The sequence below is a fragment of the Vipera berus genome, assembly GCF_964194415.1.
Source record: "Vipera berus genome assembly, chromosome: Z".
NCBI classification, from domain to species: domain Eukaryota; kingdom Metazoa; phylum Chordata; class Lepidosauria; order Squamata; family Viperidae; genus Vipera; species Vipera berus.
In genome coordinates this window covers 29,063,767-29,091,201 of record NC_138205.1, presented here as the reverse complement: position 1 = coordinate 29,091,201, position 27,435 = coordinate 29,063,767, and the positions used below count along the sequence as shown (strand labels likewise).

The following is a 27,435-nucleotide window of genomic DNA, read 5'->3' as shown; positions in this document are numbered from 1 at the left end:
ATGTCTATATTGAGTCACATAGAAACAAATGCAGGTGTATAACTTCATTTCTCTATACGTTCACACAGCCATGCAAAGTCTGAGTGACCAGGTGCAAACTTGAGAGAAATTCAGATAGGATTCCCATATGGTACCTCTTTCCCTGTGATGCTCCAAATGATTACAGTTCCCACACCTTAAAATATCACTTCATCAGTTATACCTTTTTTAACAGTACTTGACCAATCCATCAAAGCTTAGCCAATCTCATTTTTTCTCAAATATCCTGGCATTTTTCTCCCAGTGTGCTACTGCCTCATCCATTTCATATGAGAACCATCTGTTGTTTGGGGAATTATCTTTTGTTGTGAGATCCACATTTTGTTGTTTCTTCCAAATTCTGGGACAATTCCAAATGCTTTGTAAGCTTAACCAGAACAAACCTTTCTGCATTTTTCATACATATCCATTCCAACATATACACAGCATAAAACTGCATGACACTTTATACTGGCTAGCAACCATATTCTGACATTACCTTACTGAAAATTTGTAGGTCATTTTCTAACAGTGCTAAGATATTGTACGAAGAAATCCAAAGAGGAGTATCAGCACTGTACCAAGCCATTACCTCAATGAGAAAATCACCCATGCGGAGACCAGCTCGCCAAGCCACACCTCCTTCATCCACTGATTCCAGGTACTGAAGAGCAGGAAAAGCAGGTGTGGGAGTGAACTCCTCAATTGGGGTCTGCGCTGTAAACAGAGAGAGGTGTGAAAGGATGCATCTGGAAATGAGTCCTTAGGAAGCTGGGGAAGACTTACAGCCAATAAAAGTGCATGGATTTGGAACCTGGCTTTGGAATTCTGTCATACCAACCTTCTAGGAAATGAAATCAAATTTGTCTCAAGCATACAAATCAGTTTCTACTGCCTCAGAGCATAGGCACGACTCCTTTGTCCCCTCATTTTGAGCATCCAACCTTGAACTCCACATGCTATCTGGGAGAAAAGGAAAGGTTCTAGCCAACCACCAACTTGGACTTCTTTGTTAGAAAACCAAGTTCCATACAGTCACATTTTCCACCCATTTCTGTTGATCCTGATGCATCTGCTGACAGCTCCACAATACCTAGGGGAAAAGGACATGGTTCCAATGGGAACTATTTATTCTTTATTGACTCTTCCTAGAAGCATCCACAATTGCTGTAAGCGTTGTAGATTGGTGGGGAATCACTGTGAATGTCCATCTGCATAATCAGTCAAAACAGCTAGGGACAGCCCTAGTTTCCATGGATGACCTTAACTCCCCCTCTCACCCTTAGCCCCTCTTAGCACAAAGCCAAATCCTTCGTTGTCCTTCTTCTGAAGCAGCACTGTCTTCTCTTTAATGATGTAATCACTGTGAAAGAAAAAGATGATAGGACAGGTTAGGAGTCATCTAGATGTTAAAGCAGACACGTCAAACACAAGGCCAAGGGGCCGGATCCAGCCCATGAAGTAATTTCATGTGGCTCACGAACCCATCCTGGAAACAGTGAGGGAACGGCCCCTGCTGCCTTGGCCCTGGCCCAGGCCGGCCGGGAGCCAATGTACAATTTTGTGGTGGCCATCTATGCTGAAACGCATTCAGTCTTAGCTCCACAAGGCCGTCTGGAAACAGCGAGGGACCAGCCCCTGCCGCATTGGCCCCACCAACTGCGTGCGCGCTGGGGAGGTATCACCCTTTGTGAGGAATGAAGAAACGCATCATTGCCTGGAAATGGCCAGCACATGGCCCTGCCTACTTCAGGCAAGCTAGGGGCTGGGCAGTGTTGTGCTTCTCTTCAGATTCATGTCACCCGGCTCAGCCTCTCAGCACTTTGAGAAGAACATCCCGCTGCCTGCCAAAACTGGGGAGGTTGGGGGCTGGGCAGCATTGCGCACGTAACATCGACTCTCATGCTGCTCGTGGCATCCCCTCCCCCAGAGCCCACCAAGCGGGATATGTGAAGTAGGCGAGGGCCATGTGCTGGCCACTTCCAGGCGATGGTGCATTTCTTCATTCCTCACGAAGGATGACACTTTCCCAGCTGCGTTTCTTGCCTGTTTTTCTCCCTCCCTCATCTCAAATATTTTCCCACCATTCTAAGGAAGGAAGGAAGGAAGAACAGGGAGAGTCTGAGGGAAGTCCTGCCTTAGTCCTGTCCTGCTGCCCTTTCACCATCCCCTTGCCCCCTCCTCTTGGCCTATCCTGGGGGGTCTCCCATCCTATTGCTAAGGAAGCTTTGGATACAAAGCCAGGTTTCCTCACATGGAGAGGGACTGGGCCTCTCTTTTGACTTTGCTCTCGTACCCATCATGAGCAACCTGGCTAAGGAGAGCAAGCACAGGAGCAGCAGTCTTGAGGAGGAGATAAGTGCAGCTGGGCGCCCCCTTGGGGAAGTGGGGCTGGGCTTAGTGCCATGGGTGCTTGAGGGCCAGGCTGGGCATTTGACCTCCGTGTCACCATCCAGCCCCCTCTCCCCGCATGACTTGAGAGGAACAGTGAGGCTCCTCCAGTAGACCATGCCTTGGCACTTACCCCGCTCCCTTTTTGCCAGAGACCCTCAGATCTGTCCCACTCTTGCCCAGGCCCCTATAGGTACCCTTGACGCGGATGATGTAGAGCTGGCCATGCCCACCCAGTAGGCTGCACCCACCCTGGCCACACCCACCCGGCCCCCTGAGGGCAACCGCAATGCTGATGCAGCCCTCAATGAAATTGAGTTTGACACCCCTGTGTTAAAGGGAACTCCCAATTCAGACTTGCCCAGTGCATAAAGAATCAGAAGAGCCCTGTGGGCCCTGTGTTACTCATATGTTGCCAACGTAGAATCATTTGTGCAGGTATGTAATTTGTAGTATACCAGGTCTGCAAAGCTTGCAGGCTCTAATCCTCTCTTCTTCCTCTTCCCTACACTGAGCCCTGACAGTGCAAACATAGCAGGCACCTGCTCTCTGTAAAACAATAGCATTGGTGAGCCAGAGCCAATGAAGACAGCATTGCTTTGGCCAGAATTCCAAAGACACTGCACAGAATTTTGGCTGCACTAAGCCCCACACTACAAATGCAAATAGTCTACTCGTTCACTAGCCAGGGATGAAACACTAGAAGGCGCAAAGGGTCACTGCAAAACAAGATGCATACATTATACCTCACTGCAAAAATATCTAGCATCATACAGGAGTGTCTCTGTTACTGCCTACTTGAGACATACTGTACCAGATTTATAGATGTAAGATTTAGCAATACAGGTAATCCTCAACTTATGGCCACAATGCCCCAAAATTTCTGTTGTTAAGTGAGACACTTAAGCGAATATTGCCCCATTTTGCAACCTTTCTTGCCACAGTTGTTAAGTGAATCACTGCAGTTGATAAGTTAGTAACCTAGTTGTTAAGTGAATCTGGCTTCCCCACTGACTTTGCTTGTCAGAAGGTCACAAAAGGTGATCACATGACCTTGGGACACAGCAAGAGTCATAAATATGAACCAGTTGCCAAGCATCTGAATTTTGATCACATGGTGCTACAAAGGTCGTAACTTTGAAAAACAAGAAGTCACTTTTTTCAATGCTGTTATAACTTTGAAGTGAACTGTTGTAAATCGAAGACTATCTGTACACGTATAACAAATTACCACAATCTCCTACTGCAAATATATTTTGCATGAGACTTCACCACTAAAATAAGTAGGATGGCTAATATAAAAATTGCAAGACAATGCATTTATAATGTGACGTCACTCTATAGAGGAAACCTAGTCTGCTGCTCCAGGAAACAACTGTAGAACATTGAATATAACTGTGTATATTCATGGTACTGCACTCCCTTTATTCTCAATTTTGCAGAAGCAATGCAATCAGTTCAGGCTGCAGATATAGCTTTTACAAACATTGCACATCCCCTACCCTTTTACAGGGCTCCAAGCCTTCAAACAAAATGTGCATTGCTCCATGTGAAAGCATTAAGTACAGCAAAAAAAAAAAAAAGCTGAAAGTCACAGATGAACTCCACAGCACAGAACAAAAGTATTGTACTTGGTTGTCTCATTGTGTGGTCAAAGCTGGTATTCTCCCAAATAAGAAAAAAAATACTCCTCAGCATAGAACAGACTGACAGGAATTCAGACAACGGGCACAAGTTGCTTAAGTGCCAATTCTACAATTGGAGTGGTAATGATCTTCAACACTGCTAAATTTTTCAAGACATCAGATTTCCTTCCAAGTCCATAAAGTTTTCTTCCGCCAGTGTGAACTCCAGCTGCTAGTTATGTTATACATGCTATACTATTTTTCTTATAACAACTATGGTATATCTGACATCCCCTATCAGCACGTCACCCACTGAAATCCCCTATAAGGTAAAGGTAAAGGTTCCCCCGCACATGCGTGCTAGTCGTTTCCGACTCTAGGGGCCGGTGCTCATCTCCGTTTCAAAGCCAAAGAGCCAGCGCTTGTCCGAGGACATCTCCGTGGTCATGTGGCCGGCATGACTAGACGCCAAAGGCGCACGGAACGCTGTTACCTTCCCACCGTAGTGGTCCCTATTTTTCTACTTGCATTTTTACGTGCTTTCAAACTGCTAGGTTGGCACAAGCTGGGACGAGTAACAGGCGCTCACTCTGTTACGCGGCACTCGGGATTCGACCCGCCAAACTGCCGACCTTCCGATCGACAAGCTCAGCGTCCTAACCCACTGAGCCACCGCGTCCCTTTGAAATCCCCTATATCAGCATGTTAAATAACTCATCAGTATTTTTGCTTTTTTTTTCTTCTTCTTCTGCCCCCCCTCCTACGCCTGATGTTATCTAAATGAATAACATCAAACACCTTACAGGCCATAGATAGGATTGTAAATTACCCATGCTATACTTCTTTCTGCTCACGTTTATTCATATTATTAATGCATTATTTTTTCAAATTATTTAATTCTTTATATACAACAATATGTAACAAAAGCATGGAAGATAAGAAATTTTACAGAACAACAGACAAGAGAAAGAGGTCAGAAAGGTAAAAACCAAATTGTGGATAAATAGGATTAACTGGAAAAGTAAGAAAAAAGAACTTCAAGCTGCCAAGTAGGAGTTAAAGAAACAGGGCAATCTCTGTGAATTAAATAAATGTGATGAGAGTTAGAAAAGGCTTAAGACTAAGTAGCAACTGAATTATATCTCAAGAGTGGTAAGATGACCAAAACCAGGAGATTAAATCACCAAATCTCTGATTTCTAAAAAAAAAAAAATTACTCTTATGGAAGGCTTCTTTTGCTCTACTAATGCACTTTGATTGTGTGTATCACTAGGGAAACTAATTAATCTCTTTAATACATATACAGTAAATTGTATTAAACTTAAATGTTGGTCTCAAGACTTGGGTTGGTCAATAATTCTCCCTAAGATCCTATACTGAAGGACTGATTATTTTGGCCTATAAAGGGAAGTAAGGTCAATTAAACAGAATTTCTCAACATTATGCGTAACAAACCCATACCCGCCAGACTGTATTTGCTTTGGTGGATCACAAGTATTGGGGCAAACAAAAGATTAAAAAAGCTCATATATATGAGGTGAACATGAAGTGGAAGGATGCAGACTTCCTAATTTATGCAGATATGCACATATGTCCTTCTTCTCAAATAAATTTCACTTACAGAAATATTTCTAAAAAGGGTCTAACACTGTCTCACATAGGCAACAACTGTTGCAAAGAAATGAGATTTCCTGGACAGAGAGCATTAGTTGTAGTGAACACATATAACCCAATCTGGCACCTCCAAAAATATTACATTGTAACTCCCATAGTTTTCAACGGTACCAGGTTGATATGTACACCAATATATATAACAGCATAGCTCACTATGCTCAGAAATGAACATACGATCTGTCAAGTGCCTTAAAACCTTGCACAAATCCAGACTCATCCAATATTTACTAATGCTTAGCATTCCCCAAGTATTTCCAGAATTTAAAAAGAAACAAACGAGAACTCCAGCCTCTACTTCTATATGGGTTTCCATGAGATCTTTCTCGGAGTCAGAAAGGATCTTTCTTACAGTGAAGATCAATTCTTTGAGCTTCTATAAAAACGGGAGGAAAAAGCAAGTGACTATGAAGTTCTGGCGATAAGCATGGAACATGAGTATGAAGGCAAACCTTTTCCTTTTGCACCATAATCAATTTTATAATGGGGAATTTTAGGACTTTCTGGTGTCTCTAAACCATAATTCATTGTATTCTCACTGCAGGCCTACTGGCTCATAGTTGCCGAGATCTAAAGCTCAGCAACCTCTGGAGAATCACAGTTTTGAAGGAGGTGTATCGTCGAACTAGAGTACTTTTGCAAATAGATTGGTGAGTTTTCATTAAAAAGTCCTCCAGGCCACATGTATTTAGACACACCACCTCGGTATCCTGATATAGCAAACTGTAACTGATAGACTAGCTTTCCATTTCTGACAGAATCATATGCAGTGAACCCTTGTTGAACAAGGCCTTAGAAACTCTCCATTCTCAAGAGTCCAATCTAAGATACAACCAGATGAGCTTCCCGCCACTGCAGTCTTCAACAATGCAGTCTAAATGTAAAAGGATCTGAAATCTCAACCTTCTAATTAAAATGGGAAAGTGCTATCTTCCATCATTAGATGAAAAATGTGAAAAAGTTGGTTTATGTATTCAAAGAGTAACATGAATGTACTATAAATCTGAGCAGGTATGGATTGTGTCATATTCAAATGTCAATGCAGGCCTGCATTAAGTTGCATATTAAGTTATGTGGTGTTAGAGAAACATCTGAATTAAAATATACATGCAAGAATCGGCACTAACATCTGACCAAATACAACAAAGCATCAAAAAGGTATCATCCAATTGTATATATACATAAGCTTTGTGTATTTCAAATATTTTTCCATTATCACTCAGCACGTCTTCAGGTGCCCACATAGAAGAGAACATACACATAAAACTGTATAAAAGAACACATTAACATGATACCTTGCAGGATGATGTCGAAACTGGATGGAAATGTGCTGCCTTAATGTACACATATACACAATAAAAAACATATTTTAGTTTAGCACATCATGCTTTACAGGTTTGCTGTTTAAGCTTTTATGTCCCACTATAGAGGTTAAAACAAGCTATAATACAGAGAGTATGCAGAGAGAGAGATATAATGCATGACTATCAGATACGTGCATATTTTCATTTCTTGTCCACAATAGTCTCAGAATGTTAAATAGTTTAGACAACAGCATAAATCAACAGCAAACCTGCATACAGCGAACGATACCCATGCATGCCCAGTTGCAGATACACACCCACAGATGTACATACACATACACAAAGCCTTCACAGGAATATATGGATTCATGGCCACACCACGGCAAACACCCAGAATCGGTTATTGGATTGCTTTCCAGCTTCCTAAGTCTTCATGCACAAAGCACACCTCCACACAGACACCATGCCAGCCATTCCCACACATTTTTAAGCATCCTCTACAGAAGCAAAAATTCTAAGCAACTGAAAACACCCAACAATCCTTATCCATATGCAGAGCTGCATCTGTACATGCAAGCATTCTTACTGACGCACACCCTGAACACACCGACTCCTTTCCAGAAGAGGCATATTAATACCCACACAGTATGAACGCGCGCTCACATACCTAACGTCTCTGGCAGGCACCTTCAACCCATCACACACCGCCAGCATCTCTCCTGCACCCCCAGCCCGCGGGTCCCACTCGTTATCCATCCATCCGGGCGGGCACGCGCAGGTTGAATGGCCGGATGCATAGAGTAGGTTGGGGGAGGGGGAGCGCTCTGCGTGGAGGGCGCGAGCTGGGAGCCGAGCCGGCAGCTGCGCTGGATGGCTGACTGAATGGCTGCATGAATGGCGGGCGGGCGGGCGCGCGGGCGTCAATGGGCTGCGGAGGGCGGGCGCGAGGCGAAGGAATGAATGGGGCGCAGGCGAGGGGCCCGCGAAGCGTGAATGGCAATCATCTTGGGAAGGAAAGGGGGAGGAGAGGAAGCATTCGCCGCTGCGGCCGTCGCGCAAGCCCGGGCCCCACGGCCGGGTGCTCGCCGATCGGCGTGCTCCTCTGTGTCCTTCTACCGTACCTGTAGATGTACCAGACGCTCCGGCGCCGGGGCCCCAAAGCCGGCCAGCTTGACGAGAGGGCCGGCTGTTGCTGCTGGTTCCCGCCGCCGTCGTAGCGGGCCATGGTTCTGGTGCCGCCGCCGATATCAGGCTCCCAGCCGCCGCTGCGGGGCCCAGCCACATTCTAGGGGCGCGCGGTGGAATGGGGAGGCGGGCGGGGGGCGCAACAGCGGCAGTAGCAGCAGTAGCAGCGGCGGCGGGAGGGCTGCACCATACTCACATCATGGCACCGCGGGTAAGAGGAAGATGAGACAACGACGGAGAAGAATAGGCGACAGACAGGCCAACCGGCCGGCCTTGTTCATTGGCAGCAGAAACCTAGTCCAACGCCGCCGCTGGAGCGAGCGGGAGAGCGCACGCCGACTAGCCGGCACGCTTGCTTAACCCCTTGCGCACAAGAGCACCCGGCGACGCCACGGCACTGCAGGAAGCGGGCGGGCAGGCCAGCCAGATGGTTGGGCCAGCCAGTAAAACTCTGGGCTGTGAGAAGGGGTTGTGAGTTCCTCGGAGCACGTGCAGAGCACTTCGTTCGGACTAGTCGCACGTGCACAGTCCAACTCTTGTTCCACAGTACTAACTTGCAGGCAAGAATTGATTCCACCATAAATTTCCACTTTTGCGATAGGTTAAAAAAACACCACAAGTGCAGTCTCCTCCTCTCCTACATTCAGATGTGCACTAAGCTAGGTAAATGTTCCTAGAACAAAAGAAGTTTTGTTTCTGGTCAGTTTGATGGTATTTCACTACAAAGATGGAATAGGACAGACAAATGAAGTATTCAGGTGACACAGAATTGATAAGATATATTTTCTGTATCTGCATCTCTTGTGCAATTAAATTATTTATTCTGGGTTCTAAACATGCTGAACTATACTGTCCCTAGTTCAACCAGTGATGGCAAAAGCTGCCCAGGTTCAACACATTTGGTTGGGGAAACTGCTTCAGCTACGGTTGCAAGTACCTGCCCTGCTGTGGATTTCTCAGAAGCATCTACTGGGCAGTTGCGAAGCCAGAATGCTAATCTACCTTTTTCAGTCTAATTCAGCAGAGATCAACCAATCATATGTCTCCAACAAAGCTGCTCCTGGCAAAAAAAAAAGAGTAAGAATCTTTTACTGTATCTAAATTCTCCTTTGGATCACCATCAACTGGTAACAATTTCCATTTCCAGCCTGCATTTATAAGCTTTCATCCATGCACTCCCCAACCTTGACCTTGCCAAGCATCTGAGTTCAAGTAAGGTCAAATGCAAACACCTGCTGAGGTCCTTCTGCCTAAGTTCTGTGGGAAAAGAAGCCTTGCTCCCAACTCTGGAAATCTTACATCACACCAAAAAAGAGTTTGTTATAAAGTCTCTTTTTATGAACAGGAACTATGGTTGTCTGACTTCTGTTGAGAGACCTAAATCTAGTCTAGCAGTCAAGGCTCTTTCCTGTGAAGCAACTGTGCCAATTCTGGCAGCAGATTTATCCAGATGGATAGCTAGCATCTTGTACTACTGACTGAAAGACATTGTGGATGTATTTCATCTTTTCCTTCTTAATCGTTTTTTTTCCTGGTAAGAGAAAAATCAAAGACGGTTATAAATGAAAGTGCTGTCATCCAGACACCTTATAAAATTTTGTTAATGGGGCAGAGTGATAAAACTCTAGTCTTCCTTGGAGCGAAGGGAGTTAGTATCAAAATCTCCACTGAATGCAATAAAAGCCAGCTTGTGAATGTTCTTATTCCACTTTACTATTTTCAGAATAAGGTCTGATAGTTGCTTAGCATTATCTGGAAATATTGGATCTTGTTGCGCTTATTATACCTTGACAGATTCTATGGAGATGTTTTCTGCAAACATCCTGGTACATAGGTCAGGACTGACAATGCTCTTACTTCTGAGCAATGTGGCTTATAATTATGTTGCCTATATGGTGCTATAGCCTAGCTCTACGTTTTTGATTTCAGAAGTTGATAGCAGGTTTGTGGAATGAGATTTATCTTCAAGCACAAAGGTATATTAAATTGTTAACCTGAGTTGCAGTTCTATGAAGATATATTTGGGTGTAAGTTACTCTGAAATCAGTGGGGTTTATGAACCACCTCTATTAGCAGGATCCTTACCTTCCTTAATCACATATGATTTTCCTATTCTCAAAGAACAATCTTCATATACAATTACATATACATACAAATATGTAATTCTTACTCCTGGAAAGATATGTCTACGTACATCATTCATACATATAAGCAGACAGGTTCCTAAAAGAATTTTTGCTCATCTGAATGGATTTTCTTCTGGAAACCTTCATGCAAGGTTTTTTTTTTTAAAGGAACAGCATTTTTGGCAAAGTCACAGAATGCTAAGCTAGGTACATATGAGCTGGGATGAGGAAAACATTAAATGCTTGATGAGCCGATAACTTAAACTTCCTTGTAAGGCTACAAAAAAATGATTTATACATTTTGATTCAAAGTTCTTGATTTGCAGTTAGAGAACAAAATGAGAAAAGATACCTTCAAAATATACATTCTCAGAGAAACAGAATAGAAAAGATAGTTCAGGTACCCTTGTCCTAAATGCAAGCATTTAAAATCAAACCTCTCTAAAATTCTTTATACAGATGTTTTAGAAGCAGCTGTGCTGCTTCTTAAATTAAAACAGCTTCTTAAATTAAAACAGCTTTCCCCAGAATTGGGTTCTGAGAGCTGAAGCTAACTAAATGCATTGGCTTGGAGAAAGATGCACTAGAGATATTTCCCAGCGGTCTTGTGCAATTTCTTTGGAACAATGTAGATTTTTATAAATCTGTGAGGAAACATACATTATCATTTCTACAATACTGAAAGCATAAATGTTGCATACTGTTATGGATGAGCACATGAAATGTATGTAATATATACACACAGTAATGTGTACAGAATCTTGTATGGGGACACAGATATATAGACAGTGAAGTCACAGAAAGAGCTGATACATTCATTAGCAAAGATGATTATCACTCAGGTTAAACTGTATATTTCATACAAATGTAGATAATGAATCTCTAATAATTAAGAAAAAAAGAACTTTAGAGAGGGGACTTATTGTGCCTAATAATAGAGTCAGCACTGGCTTAATACTTCCTTCTCTGGACAATTTTCTGCAGGAACTACGAACTACACATGCACACCATCCCAACTGTTCTTCCTCTGCAGCATATCAGGTAAGTATTTATTCTCACAAAGCCAGAGCTTATCTTTAAATAGTAGCAGCCAGCTAGAAACATTCCAGGAAGAGAACAAATGAAAGCAAATGTGTGTATTGGTTAAAAAGCTGGAGTAGGAAGGGACAAAGGTTCAAGTCTACTCTCAACCTCAGATGCTCCTGAGGTGACCCTGGGCCATTCACTGTCTCTCAACTAAGACTGCTTTACAGGGCTACTGATGTGTGAAAACTGGAGGTGTGACCAGCTATATATATATATATCATCTTCAGCTGCTACAATATATGCCAGACTATAAATCTAACTCATAAAAGTGAATTGAAATCTTCATCTGACATACTACAGAGGTGGAGAAACAACTGCTGTGTTTCAATACTATTTTACAACTGAACTGATATATGGGGAAAAACAAAAAAATGTGCACTGTATTTGCATTCATCATACTCACATAATGCTCAATAATCTTGTATTGTGAAGAATTAATGCACAGTCCTTAATCATATAAGATGCACAAGCTGTCAAAAATGCTCATTCTCATCTTATCCCCTTTCTCACACACAAGCAACTTTCTGGAGTTCCTGATTTGCCCTCGTTACATTTTTAGTTCATTTCTTCTCATTTCCAGATTACTATAACATCCTCCCCTAACATGCAAGACACCCCCCCTTCCTCCCAATTTTGTTCACACTGATTACGGGCTAAGATAAGAACACTTAAGAAAAATTAGTCAGTACTGAAGGGGGAAATGTCTCCCACTACTTCACCCCTTCTCCAAAGCACTTACTGCATTCCTCTCTCCCCCCACTCTTGCATTTTCCCCTCCCCACTGGCTTCAAACCCTGCCCACTCACCCAGCCTCCTCTGGCCCCATGGTGCTGCCCAAATGGCTCAAGGGGCTGCTGGCCCCCTGGTATGTTCCATCTTCACTGTTTGGCTGAGGGCAAAGGTTGTTGCCTTGGAAAGTTCTGGGATCACTTGGCCCTGGTAGGTAACCCCACAGGCAGTAATCATGCAAGCCCTGTGTTGAAATGCTGTAGGGATGTGCTTGCGTAGCATGTGCAGACCCTGAAGCATCGCAAGGGAAAGCTCTGGCTGAAGTGATCCTGCTCTCAGACTGAGAGCCAGCTGAGTCTGGGACATACTTCCTGCTTGAGGAGCTCAAGGACATTTGCCAAAAGGATCGAATGCAGCACAGCCAAATTGGAGCATCAGAGACTTAGTGGCTCGGAATAACTGAGTTCACTAGGGAGCTAGTGCAGAACAGAAGGGCCCAGCAGGACAGGAAGGGGCGGGAGTGTGGTGGTGGAGTCCAAGCTGAACTGTGGAAGACTGTGAATTGAAACTGAGAGTCACAGTTGGGAATCAAAGGCTGTTAAGAGGGAAAAGAAGCTGCTGGTGATGGGAAACGGCACCAGAACATGTTTCTAACAGCATGTGGTCACAAAGGAGAATACTAGTGGCAATAGGGTAGGTGGCGTTAGCACCAGAGTTTCATAGTCAAGTACGAAATATGGGGTTGAGAGGGAACCTTTTGGAGGCTGAAGACTGCCAGGAAGAGAATTGGGTGATGGATGATGCAAAGTGGGCAGGATTTCTTGAGACAGACAGATGTGGGGATGGTGGGGAATTGGAGAAAGTTTTCATTTGTCTTAATTACTGTATTTACCCAAAATATTTAGTCACTCGGCTGTTTCAAAACTTGTTTGGGTTAAAGTGACATATAAATTACATAGTAAATAAATAAAAGGAAGACAGGGTTTCTCCCATTCAGTTATCTCTGAAGTAGGAAAAATCATTTTGTATTTGGAGAAATGAGGCACTTATAGGGAGCAAGCTAGAAAATGCATACAAAGGCCATGGCTTTGGAGGGTAGAGACCGCATGTATCCACATCAGTACTTATGTTTATGTTTGTATGATTTGTGTGCATAGGAGGTCTATTAACGGTGTGAGAGACTGTTTTATATACAATTTAATTAGTAGTTATTAACCCCAATTAATATTAATTTATCATGTGGGAATGTGGCTTCTGACCAGTGTTTATCCATACATGCATTTGCATATGTGTCCCATTATACCCAAACACACATACTGTTACTCATCTTGTTTTATTCTTTTATAATGTTTGGGAATCACAAATCCTCCTTGATTCACTGCAGAATTATGCTGTATTACAGACAGGATTAGATCATTTGCCTTCCTCTGGTCAGCATGTAGGAGCCCAGAATAAGGGGAAGAACACAAAATGCCAATTTTCCCTAAGATACTAATTTCATTTAAATAGGTAAATTTCTTGATACCTAAGCTGCTAATGTAGCTTGCATAACTTTAAAAAAAGAGTATTACATCTTGGGTAGATGCCTCCGTGTATTTGAAGACAAACTATAGTTTACACAAAAAGTTATAATAGTCCTTTGAGGATTATTATTGGGTGAGAACAGCATAAAGCCTTTTTTTAATTTGTTCCCCCATATAGGCGTAAGATGCATGCTTGTCCATGTAAGTACAAGATTCCTTGTAAAAAGCTGTATGGCCACTTAAACCGGTTAAAGTTTGTCCGATAAATAAAGATTTGGCTACAGGGAACTTGTGTAATCAGAGTCTGCATCCGACTTCAACCTCTGGAAATTCTGCCCCTGCTGCTTGGCTCTTTTTGTGTACTGGCATAAGGTCTATAAACTTAGATTGGAGTGTTTCTACAGGACTTTTAGTTTTAGGGCAAGGGTCTTCAAACTTGGCCCTTTTATGACTTGTGGACTTCAACTCCCAGAATTCCTCAGCCAACATGCCTGGCTGAGGAATTCTGGGAGTTGAAGTCCACAAGTCATAAAAGGGCCAAGTTTGAAGACCCCTGTTTTAGGGTAACTGAATCCTACAACAACCTTTTCAAGTAGGAGTGACAGTAAAATTAGCATTGTTTGCCCTAGAGCAGGCAGCATAATTAGCATCTGATTTATGCTGTGGAACCAGCTTCAAGCTTAAAGGAGCCTTTTGTGTTTATAACTGCCATTCCCTATGTCTCTTAATGAAGTGGGACCAGATAGTTGATACCCTGCAATTTCAACCTGCACCACTGTAAGGTGATGCTGTAAGGAATTTAGATTGTCTGCATGGGAGGCAGGGAGAAAATCGATAATTATTATCAAGGGTCCCTTTCCAGAATTCTCGAACCCTTGCAGTTATCTGGGGATGCCCACCATTGGTCCCATCCCTGCTATATGTACAAAGAAACAGCATTATCGAACACGGTGGAACAAGTTGTATGACTCCAGCTTGCAGGTATGCAGACTCACTTTTCTGAGTGTTGTGTCTCAAATCTAGTATCCTCCACATGTGTTGGGAATTCTGAGAGCTATAGTCCCAGAACACTGGAAAGACATGAAATGGGGGAAAGCTATTTCTTTCTTCCTTCATCAATTAATTGGATTGAGTTTGTTGACTGGTGTCAAGGTAGAGGAAAAGAGCCTAGTCTTTTAGGGGTCAGAGAGGGTCCACCCCAAAATGCTTTCTGCTAACATCCCACCTATGGATTTAACTTAGTAACAGCATCTGATTCACTGAGTCAACATCTTAAGCATCCCTGGATGCCCTAAAACACCTGATATAGCATTGTTCCTGGGACATTTGAAATAAGGAGCCGCTGAGTCAGCAGCTTGAGACAAGAGGGATTAGCCCAGAAGTACTGATGCCAGGTCTGTTTGTTGTTGTTGTTGTTGTTGTTGTTGTTCTTTGGAGTTTGAAAAGGACAAAGAATCTAAAGCCAGAATTTTTGAGCTGCCTGGAAACAAAGTGACAATGTCTTTGCTTAGGCAAGTGAGCAGGGGTTGGAATGGGGTAGTCGTGGTCTACAATATATAAAATTATTAAAAGGAATCTTTTTCCTTTTTCTTAATTTTTTTTCTTTTTTACCCTTCTACTGGTTTCTAAGGTGAGAGGTCCACCTGGGAAATATGAAAACCTTGCCAGAGTGGCAGAACAGCTACCAAACCCAATATGCAGGCTATCAGGATGCTGAAGATGGAGTTGGAGGCCCACACTCAAGTGTTGAGCCAGTCTATTCTTCTTTAATTCCCAAGCTTCTGGTGAGACTAATCAAGATACAAATAAAGCACTTTCTAAATTACAAGTGCTGTGTCAACGATTCACATAACTCAATCTGGAAGTAGTGGGTGCTCTTGTAATTAGTCTAATAACAGAGATAAAAAAACTGGCTGCCTCCTCCACATGTAAGCAAAACAGAGCAGATATTATTTTGCTAGTCTTCTGTGCAGCAGAGAAAGTGACCTTTTGCATGTTCTGAGAAATACACAGGGGGAAATAGGATCATCTTCCATGGCAGTTATTAAAACTTTTTCTGAGTTATCAGCTATGATCATAATAGATGGGCCAAAAAAAAGAAATAGGAATGGTTAAGATAAGAACTGAATTTATAATTGCTTCATATGCATTTACTAATTGAAATAATGCCTGTAACTCTCACATCACATTAAAAACACATCTGAATAGCAATTTTGGACCTGGGGGCCACATTTAAGCAGGAAGAGACAGGAAAAACTCAAGATGGTAACTATGAATGTGCAATTCAAACCTGGGCTCTTTTTTACATATATCACATGTACGCTGTATCACTCTGCAGTGACACTATGAATACACACAGTATACTGTAACTTGAGCCCTGGTTCCCATGTTTTGAGTAATCACTTAACTATCACGTCAGCTGCCAGTTAATTTAGCTCCTTTGATAAGCTACCGAGAAACCTTGTCCAGTTAGCAACAAGATTTCTACTATTAGCAATAGCTAGTGTTTAGTAAATGTAAGCCCTTAGCTAGTAAATGTAAGCTTAGCTATAAAATTTAGCATGTGAACAACTGACAGCATTTACTTGCATTCTAACTTATTTCACAGAGTTTTGGGAAGGGTGAAAAAGTGAGCATCTATGTGTGAAGAGCTCTGTTGCTTTCACCATTTTAGGAGAAATGGGAAAGGGAACCTGGACCTTGATTATTGTTCAGAAATGTTATTTATTTTAGTCATTCTTCATTATAGCTTAGAATGTTTTAAGGAAAGGGAGCTGAAAGAAAAAAAAACCCTTCTCAGGAAATCAAAAGAAAAAGCCTCACTTTTCCATAGGCTCTATATCAGGGGTAGGCAACCTTGGCTGTTTTATGACTCGTGGACTTCAACTCCCAGAATTCCTGAGCCAGCATGGCTGGCTCAGGAATCCTGGGAATTGAAGTCCACAAGTCATAAAAGAGCCAAGGTTGCCTATCCCTGCTCTATATCATATGGCAAGGTGAGTTGTTCTACATTATACCAACATTAAACTCATAATGTTTTAAGATTCTAACACAAGACTGCCATTTTGTAGCAATAGCTAACCCACTAGTACTTGGGCTCTGAAAGAGATAATCAGTCACTGGTTATCATACATATTTCTCTTTTTTAAACGTTACTCATAATTCAATTTATGATGCTTTCAAAGATTTAATATAATCACCAGACTAGAAAGGACCTGAACTATCCTGTGCAGTCCCATTTCACCACTATATATTTTCTCTGTCCGCCCCCTCCCCTTCCCATGTTCACACAATTCATACCATCAGAACAAACTAGATACATCACAGTACTACTCATGTGAACAGATCATGTGAGATGACTCATGCCAGTGACCAGACTATATTCTGCAAAAGTACAAGTAAGTAGTATAAGACCATTTTCTCTTAATCCTTAAATATGGTCATTTTTCAAGCATAAATCAAATCCTCCTGACAAGGGAAATCCTATACAAATGTATTAAGCACACTACTGCTATGCTCAGTGTGGCATTCTGACAAGAAATGGGTGTAGGTTTGCAAACTTCCTTGAACATTTTATAGAAGTGCATCAACTCCATGGAATATCCTGATTCAACCTGTGGTTGTTTCAGATTTACTGAATTACTAAATACACAAACAGTAATTCTTGAGCCACTAGACCACGGGCGTCAAACTCGATCGTGTCATGTGATGTATCGTGACATTTTTTGCCGTTGTGGAGCTGGGGTGGGCATAGCCACCAGTTTGACACCCCTGTACTAGAATAAAAATCACATGGTAGCCTTAAAAATGCATTGGATAATGAGAATTGAAGTCCAACATATTTAGAAGACATCAGAGCAGGGAAAAATACATTAGAAGGAGTCTGAAGTTCAATACAAAAGAACTGATGAGATCTGGATATGTGTACAATGGCATCATAAGGAAATAAACCCTTATGATCTCAATATGCCATACCAGCCCTCTTCAAACTGGCTCTCTTAAAAGATGTTGGTATTGCAACAGCTAGAAATCATCAGCCAGCTTTCTGAAAGTTATAGAGTTATATAGAGAATGTCAAGGTGGGGGAGCTGTTGCAATTAACATTTATATTCTTTTGCATAGCTGCATATCCACACACTTGTATTCTGTATATCCTCCCAGATGGTCTAACCTTTGTGGATCATTCACTCACCTAGGGGCATCAAAGCTGTCATAGGAACCAACTGTGTAGTGTCTGAAGAGTCGTTTGGCTTTATCGCTGCGGCTCTCTGCAAAGCAAAGTAGAGAGAAGACGGGATTAGGGCAGAGGGGCATATGAAACCAAGGCAGCATTTTCTCTGGGTTCAGGACACTTTTCCTCCAGTAGCTGCTCAGTGGCAGCACAGATTTAGGGCAGCTAATGGTGGCAGAGTGAAAAAAGATGTCCATGGAAAAAGGTCATGTTAAAGAAAAGGAATAAAGGAAATCAAATGCATACTTTCCAACTTTCCTGTAAACTGCTGCATTTTCTCCTAATAGTTATACAGTATTAGTTACCAGCATACATCTGTATTTTGTAAAACATCATGGGTGATTAGTATTAATGATAATGCATACTTGAATTTAGGCCAAAGATGGCTCATTAGAGCCAGTTCTTTTCTTGGGCTTTGCTAATTTTCAGTTTCCTGCTAAAGTAGAAAACATAGGAAAACCAGTATATAACTTCCAATAGACTTATATAATTTAATCCCTCCAGACCCTCAGATATTAGTTCATACCCTTTACATCAAAAGCTTCCATGCTATGGTGTTGTCACTCCTCAAACAACTAACTGTGGACTTCAACCACAAAATCTTGTCCATTCTTGTCCAAGTTCTCACTAATAGCTATTATTTATGATAAGAAAGTGTGTCCGTGCTTGGAAAATGGAAGATTAAATTCCCTGTGTCTTTCTTTAGTCCAGCAAAGAAAATAAACTATCACCGGCAAGATATACTCCAAAAGGAAGACAAAAAGGGACACTGATCTATTTATGCACATCTTGAGATAATGGCTATACATTTAAATATAAATCACTTTAAATTACTCAAGATATAGTATGTTTAACTATAAGCAGAAGACCACTCTTCTAGTTTTAAGTTAGCCTTCCCTGGTCCTTTTTTAAGGTTCTTTTTTTTTAAAAAAAAATCCCACCTTTTATTTTATTTTTATAAATAACTCAAGGTGGTGAACATACCTAATTTTACTTCCTTCTACTATTTTCCCCACAACAACCCTGTGAGCTCAGTTGGCTGAGAGAATAATTGGGCCAAAGTTATCTAGTGGCTTTCCATTCTAAGGCGGGACAAGAAACTCTAGCATAGCTATTGTTCCTATTGGCCAAGGATACTGGGAGTTGAAATCCAACACATCTGGAGGATACATGGCCACAGCAATCTATAAAAAGTAATCATGCAAAACTTTAAAGTCCATAATTCTTGTCTTGCCTTCAGTTTCTTGACCTTTTAACTATTCTCCGAGTAAGCACATCTCAAAATAGGGCAGGAATGGGAAACCTGTAACTTTCCAGATATTGCTATACATCAGGTTCCTTCACCAATAAAGTCTGGATGGTCTGCTGAAAATTATGATTCATGACATTTGAAGGGTCACAATTTCTCAATTTACGAGAGAGAGGTTTCTTCATATAAATCACTCTCCCCTCCTACTATTAGCAATGCTTAACATGCATCTGTCTGAAATTCTCCAGCTGTAAAACTGTATTCTTTCTATAATGAGCCTTAAGGCACAATCTTTGTATAGATTGCCACTTCACACACTGCAGCTGGTGCAGCTCAAGTGTTAAGTGTAATCACATATTGGATAAATACTATTTTATTATTTTAAGTATTCTCTCCAGATCTAGGCTGTCGAAAATTTTAAAAATATCATTGTCTGGATTTCAATGAAATCCCATGACTGGGGCACAACAACTACATAATAAAACATTTTGTCTGGAAACTTTTATATGAGAAGATGTGAAACAACAAACTGAGAAATATTTCAGTATGAAATATTATGCATTGGAAGCTCATATGGGTTGCATGTGTTATTTTTGTTTGTAAAATGTTCCTGTGCTTATGACTGACAGAAACAATACTATGCTGCATTACAGGGGTGTCAAACTCAATTTCATTGAGGGCCGCATCAGCATTGCGGTTGCCCTCAGGGGGCCGGGTGGGTGTGGCCTGGGTGGGTGTGGCCTACTGGGTGGGCGTGGCCAGAGTGCATACGGCTTACTGGGTGGGCGTGGCCAGCTCTATATCATTGGCATCAAGGGTGCCTATGGGGGCCTGGGCAGGAGTGGGACAGATCTGAGGGTCTCTGGCAGAAGGAGGGTCTCTGGGCCAGGGCCAAGGCAGTGGGGGCCGCTCCCTCACTGTTTCCAGGATGGCTTCACGGGCCACATGGAACCACTTCGCGGGCCGGATCTGGCCCCCGGGCCTTGTGTTTGACATGTCTTCTGTATTACAACAAGTAAGGCAGCATTCTTCAAGAACGCATCACTGCAAAGGACTGCAACTGAAAGCAATTTTTGTTCCTGTCTTCTTTCTTTTCATCAAGCTGCTATTGTGGAAAAAAGGAACTGATGTTGGTCCTATTAGGAACTGCTCATGTCAAACAACTGTTTTTATTTTTTATTTTATAAAACCCAGCATTTTGAAAGAGAATCTATAGTTGAAAGATAAATAGATCTGAGCAAAACTACATTTTGCATATATGCATTTCACTATATTGTAATCTACCCATTTGTTTTCCATATATCTGGGAGATGCATAACGTCATGAGTCCTGAAGGCTTCGGAGGGCATTAAATACCAGTGTAATATTTTTAATTGGGGATTAGTTAATGCCAATTTAAAGTGATGGGGGGGAGGGGAGGAGAGAAATTTTTAAAAACTTAACAAAATAAAAGACACCACCAGCATGCTGCCTGGACAATTCTGGGAGCTGAAGTTCACACATCTTGAAGTTGCTATGGTTGAAAAATACTAATTTAGCACCTTACAATGAAGGCTGCTTTGCCATTTCTCCCTCCCCTCTCTTTTTTTGTGATTACAATAAAGTAATGGGAGTATTCCCAAAGGTGCATTTTTTCATGAGGCAACCATGACCTGGATAACTGAGAATCTCCATAGACATTAATGGGAATATTCTGGAACATTTTTCTCACATAATACCTCCGTGAAAGGCAGCTCCATTTTGATGTGCTTTATTTGGAGAGATATAAACCTATTTTATATCATAGCTGCCCATTTCCCCCCAGCATTGCCATGGAAATAAACTATGTCAGGTGTTTTCAAACTTCTCCTGGACTTGGAAAGTACTGAAAACAGTGCCCAGAATGTCTGATCAAGAACAAAAAAAAAAAATAATATAATTGAATAAACCTTTTTTTTTAAAAAAAAATGCGGTAATCCTCAAATTCTCATGGAATCCTGGAGTTCTGTGAAACACAATTTGAAACCATCCACGAAAATGCTTACAGGGGTGGTAAAATAGCTCCAGAGTCGCTATGAGTGCAAAAAAGAAAGAAAGAAAGAAAGAAAGAAAGAAAGAAAGAAGAAAGAAAGAAAGAAAGAAAGAAAGAAAGAAAGAAAGAAAGAAAGAAAGAAAGAAAGAAAGAAAGAAAGAAAGAAAGAAAAGAAAAGAAGAAGGGGAGGGTGGAGGGCAAAGAAAGACAAGGTTTCCTTCTCCGTTAGTGCTAAATCTAATCCAAGAAATTTCTAAGAATTTTGTTAATCTACTTTCTCAAAGTGATGGAAGTGTGTGTCCATGTCATAGGTAAGAAATGGAGCAGTAGTGGCAAACTGGTCTTTTGCTCAAATAAATAGTGAAAGTTCCAGTAAGCTATTTATGTCCTTTTCTATGTTACTCCATTTTATTACCTTTCCCCACCAAGCACAGCTTTTAAAAAAATTAAATAAAATCAATAGTCAGTGCTCACCAGACTTGCTTAATTTTTTCTTCTTAGATTTTTCTTTCTTAAAGACTTCTTATATGCTTGCAAACTATTTTCCCCTATCCTGTTGTTACCTATTCTTGGTCCATTGAGTGGTGTATTGTTCTGGCTACACTAAGGTTCACTCTTGAAAAAACTGAACTTGTTATTATGTCTAATAAAAATGTCGTGGAAATTGCCCTTGAAATGATATGAAACTATTTAGCATCATAATGTTTTCTGATTAGTAATGAGACAAAATTTTACCCCATTTCATGAAAAGGGATACATATTTTCATTGAATAAAGTATTCAGAAACAGCAGAAAGTGAGTTGTCATGGCTGTGTGTGTGTGTGTGTGTGTGTGTGTACACAAACAAGGGAACAGTTCAGGGTGCTGGTGATCACTTTTAAAGTCCTACCTAGTTTGACTTTGCTGAGGCCACATACTCCAAGCAGAATCTGCCCATTCAAAACACTGGCTGCGCAAGAAGATCGTGGCGAGTCCTCATTGCTTGCAGGGTGTAGGGGATTCAGAGGCAGGCATTCCCTGTGGAAGGTTCCTTCCTATAAAGCATCCTCCCATCAGACATGAGAACTAAACCTCCTCTTTTAATATTCGGGAAGGTTTTTTTCAACAGGGAGTAAGGTGAGAGTATAGAGGTATCTGAGTTTGGGATGAATATTTGTTGTCTGATGTTGCATAGTACATGTTGCATTATGACTGTTAATACTGTAATTGCTTGTATTTCTGACATATTGATAAATTTTGATTATGTGGACGGTACTGCAACAGATTTCTATCTTCTAAATCTAACTTAAGAGTCAGATGATTGAAGCGGCATGAAAGCACTTGTAACAAATAAATAAAGGCATGATCTGGAATACCTACCTTGCTTCCCTTCCTGGAACTTGTTGGGCACTTCCTCCACGCAGTCTGAGGGGAACCAGCCTACACGACCCTTTACCTGTCCCTCCCAGAAGCCGCCTTCCCCAACACTCAGCACTGCAAAGGAGATAGGCATGGTTAGGGGCATAAAGAAACTAGGGATTGTATGAGGGTAGGCCAGCGGTTTGTCATTTCCCTATAGCCGGTTTGGTGCAAGAGCCAAGCCCAAATCTACACCTAGCAACATCTATCATCCTTAGGTGATCCACAGTCTTTTGGTCTAGATTTCCCTAGAAGATTGTCATCTGCAGAATAACCAACTGAGTTTAATTTGCTGAATTTTTATTTTTTTAAGCAAGGATTATTTTTGAAGCCTACACTAAAATCTTGCCTGGAAATTTCCCAGAGATTCCCAGATTCCAGCACTTTCTGTTGAACAACAATTTGACTATCCGTTGTATCTTACCTACCTGTTGATATAAGAATACAGTCCCCCACCATACCTTAGAAAACCAAACCTTCAGTGGGCCAAGAACCCATTAGCTCTGTTCTCTAAGGAAAGGAAACGCCTGATGAATTCAGCAGATATGGCTGAGGGGTGGGAAGAGGATAGCATTGCTGCTCTTATTCTGCCACCTGAGTTCCAGTGCATTGAAACAAGAGCGCATTAAATGAAATTGACTCTTTTTCCTATTTGCTTTTTCAGATACTGTAGACATCCATCATCTTCCCCATATATTTTTAATTTTGTTCTACAAAATAGCATAGGGGATTTGCAATAGTTCGCACTCATGGGAGGGAAGGAGGAGGAAAGGTTAACTGCAATGGAAGTCTCCTGGTATTAAACTCACCCATATATGGCCAGTGCCATAGTTGTGCTGCTTCTAAATCTTTGCTTATATTTCCCTCAACTGTAAATAAATTGGATAACAAAAGAAAGGAATATCTCATGGCATGAAAGTCCCACCAACTATACCTGTTGAGATTCCTCTTTCTGTATATTAAAGCTGCAGGAGGCCTTTGGTCTTCTGCATCTGATCACCACTCTCTTCTACTCTACATGAAAACCCGAAATCAGGCCTCTTATCTTAGGATGTGTAGTATCCCGCCGCTCCAGTAATTTCATAAATTATCTGCATACCCAGGGCTTTTTTTCTCATAGAATGCTCAGAACGGAGTTCCAGCACCTTTTTGGGATGGAACCTTGTAGGCAAGGCGGGTTGTATGACATGTGTGAGTTCCGGCACCTTTTTCTTTTACAAAAAAAGCACTGTGCATAACCATCAATTTAGGGAAGAGCCAAGAGCACCAAGCAGCTCTTAACTAAACAAGAGATCAATTTGGATATTTGTAAAGGCAATCTGGCAGCTCACTAAGCAGAGAGCAGGAAACTGAAAGGGACTGAGAAAGATAAATAAATTTGGTTCCTGTAATATCCATTCTGCAATTTGACCATGACTGTTATTGTCATGTCAGCTTTTATATCTGAAGCAATGTAATCGTTCACAGGGAAAAAAAGTATCTTCCATTCCTGATTTAGAGTAGCAGTAGATTTCTGGCTTATAAGATCTACTGTATTTTTAAATTTTAACCTCAGATTTAGTGAACCTTACTGCAAGAGACACAATCTTAAAATGAAAGAATTCTGAGTGTAGATATTCAACCTGAACACAAATAAAAATGGAACATGGTTTTTCAGGGGTGGGGTGGGGATAGCACCATGCATGAGAAATGCAACAAATACTGTAAGCAATATAGAGGGTTGGTTTTTTTTAAAAAAAGATATAAACTGAAGCTATGACTTGCATTTCTCTCAGAGTGCTACATACTTTCAAAGAATCAGTTAAGTCAGAACTGGGGTCCATTAGGCATTATTTAAGCATCTCTTTCATTGAACATCACAGTCTCTGAGAGTGAAAAGGCCGCTTTTAGGTTTTTTTTTTACCTCCAACATTAAAGGATAGAAAGAACCATGCCATTATTTTACCAGCCAAAACCTCAAAATTCAATCTCTTTATCTCCATCTAAGTGATCAAGATTATGCAAAAAACCCTCTGGCCTAAAGACCCTAGAGATCTACTTCCAATTAGGTTAGAAAGTTCTGGGTTAAGAGGACAAATAATATGAATTTGAATAACAAAACTTCCCATCTTTCATTAGAATAATGTAGATTATCTTTTTGATATCAAACACTTGCTCATTTTACAAAATTCTAATCCTGCTACTATTCTCTAGGCACAGATACACACAAAGGAAAAGGCCATGAACCACTCACATGTAGCTGGCTGATATACACCAAGACATTGTAGACACGAACAAGAAACCATGTACACAAACACAAGCCAAGCCTCACAAATAGCCCGGCTTTTAAGCTGAGCCGAACACAAGGTTCTCAAAGCATGAAGTAGGAAGCAGCCCCCCCCCCAATTTAGAGAGATCTAAAGTCCATCCTACCCTCAATCCCACCTCCATTTATGTGTGTGTGTGTGTGTGTGTGTGTGTGTGTGTGTATCACTCTTTGTTTCCATGTTCTGTTAAGAATTAAGTATGGTTTTCCTTACTTGGGTGGGATGAATTGTATGCATGTTTATCAAAAAACACGTGGAGCAACTTCTGTTTTTTTAATGTCCTAATTTTCCCCACTTTTCTCTCCATTAAGTCTTCACCTGACCTACTTCCCTTAGTAGAACATCTCTAGATGGTGAAAATCAATAAGGCTTGAAGGATTCAAAAGAACTGAAAGGGATGGATTAAAGATTCTTTCCTGCTGCCCTTCTCCGCACTTTAAAGAAAGTGAAGGAGATTTTGAGAGGTCAAGTCAAAGTGTCCTGGACACAGGAATCTTGCCCAGACATCTTCCACCAGGTGATTCTCAGGAATCAGGTCTCCTAATTTTTTAAAAAAGGGTCTTTTTTGGAGAGGACCAAGTTTCTTACTCCTTTAGTTCAAGGAGGCTCACTACAACAGAGTTTGAGAACCTCTGTGCTAAGCCGAATGATTTCTCCCAAAGAAGCTGAACAATACTGTAGACTCATGAAGAATCCCTGGACAATCCAAGGGCGTGCACAAAGATCAACATACCCTTGATCTTCTCGCCCTTGCTGATGGAGAGCTCACCCTCACCCTGGGCCTGGTAGGGTTTCACAGCCATGAATGTGCGGCCAGGCACAGCCGAATAAAGTTTCCGCTTCACACCTCGACTACTCAGTGTACTGCTTCCAGCAGATTCTTTCTGGTAGCCACTGGAACTGCCAGGAGACGGAGGGAAAAAGAGGCCAAGATAAAAGCAAGTACAATACAATGAATTACTTTGGGCTCCTCTTCACTTTTACATGAGAAACTATATTTTTTGACTTATTCTATTATTTTTCTAGTAGTTCTCTTACAGGTAAACTATAAGTTAGATTAAAAAGATGCAATTTTCATCTTTGCCTTAGTTTGAAATAAGTGCATGCTGAGTATCAGAAATGGGATTATAGTCTCTTTCCACGACATCTGCTGGGAAGTTAAAAATGCACGGTAGTGTTTGCAGCAGCACAATGAATCCTTTGCATATGTATGTGACGATGATGACGTTCCGCCGTTGCAGATCCCTGTGCATTTTCCTCCTGATGAAGAATATCAATAGCAATAATTCTTAGACTTATATACTGCCCACAGTGCTTTACAGCACTCTCTGGGCAATTTACAACGTCAGCATATTTCCCCCAACAATCTGGGTCCTCAATTTACTGACCTGGAAGGATGGAATGCTGAGTCACCTTGAGCTTCGCCAGGATCGAATTCCAGGTGGTGGGCAGAGTTTGCCTGAAATACTGTATTCTAATCATTGTGCCACCAGGGTGAGTTCTGCCACCTAGGTTTCTTTAAATGTTGCTGCACTACAACTCCCAGTAGACTTAGTCAATTTAGGCAGTGGTGAAAGATGTTAGAAATATAGTTCAGCAACATCTGGTGAGCTATTTACAGGTAGTCCTTGACCGTTATGTAACCTGGAATTTCTTTTTCTTTTTTGTAATTTTTTATTTTATTAAAAAAGTTAAAATATAAAACTCCAAAATATAAATAAAAACAAACAAAATACACAGCAAACAAGACATTAAAAATGATAAGAAAGACGAAGTTAAAAGTTTTAGAATCCTCTTTTAACAAACTATTGTTGTAATCAGCTCATGGGAAATTTTCCATGGCATCTTATCATCCCAAATCATCCCAAAAGTTAACATTAATTCATTCTCGATCAAATAGCCATGTTTGTTTTTAATTCCATCTCTTATCAATTGTTGTCTGATTAAATATAATAAATTCAATCTCCAACATCGTTTTATCTTCCCAATCCAGATAAAATAATGTGTGATTCCCAATAATGTGTGATAAATCCATTCACCCATCTCCTTCAGTCCTCCTATATTATTACTTTTACTGTGAAATTTTAATAGCTGATGTATGATCGTAAATCCCCAGGTACTCTTAGCAAAGGCAACTGAAATAATCAAATAAATAAATAACAAATATAAATAAATTTTAGCTCAAGATGCTCTCTCTCTGTTAAGAATCCAGAATCTTGGCTCCATGAGAATTCTTTATTCTCTTGCCACACAACCTCTGATGATTTTTTTTTACATCACAACTTTTCCAAAACAGCAAATCACAGTTCACCTTAGAGAATCTTTAGATTATGATCTTGTGGGCCTAACTGTCTTCAGACCGTCTTTAAGTCATGTGCTGAGCCACCACTCTAAAAACTAGATGAAGAGAGCCTAAAAAAAAGCAGCTGGACCCAGAACTAAAAATAATTCTAATTTCATTTCATTTTAATTCAATTAAACAACTTTTAAGTTGAACATACAGGTTCCCTTTTACTTAATAATTTCTTCCATTTACTACATCAGAATTAACAATTTAGACCTCTTAGGGTGTTCAGGTGGAA

General features: G+C 41.1%; 1 protein-coding gene across 1 annotated transcript in view; it reads right to left on the bottom strand.

Moving 5' to 3' along the window:
* SHANK1 (SH3 and multiple ankyrin repeat domains 1) overlaps nucleotides 1–27,435 on the bottom strand; it is a gene marked incomplete at its 5' end in the record, with an annotated part of 68,072 nt that overhangs the window by 16,339 nt on the left and 24,298 nt on the right. Inside the window, 5 exons of the mRNA XM_081344715.1 lie at nucleotides 611–735; nucleotides 1,299–1,381; nucleotides 17,851–17,926; nucleotides 22,509–22,622; nucleotides 25,587–25,753. Of these exons, the coding sequence (XP_081200841.1) occupies nucleotides 611–735; nucleotides 1,299–1,381; nucleotides 17,851–17,926; nucleotides 22,509–22,622; nucleotides 25,587–25,753 (565 nt within the window). The remainder of the gene's footprint in view (nucleotides 1–610; nucleotides 736–1,298; nucleotides 1,382–17,850; nucleotides 17,927–22,508; nucleotides 22,623–25,586; nucleotides 25,754–27,435) is intronic.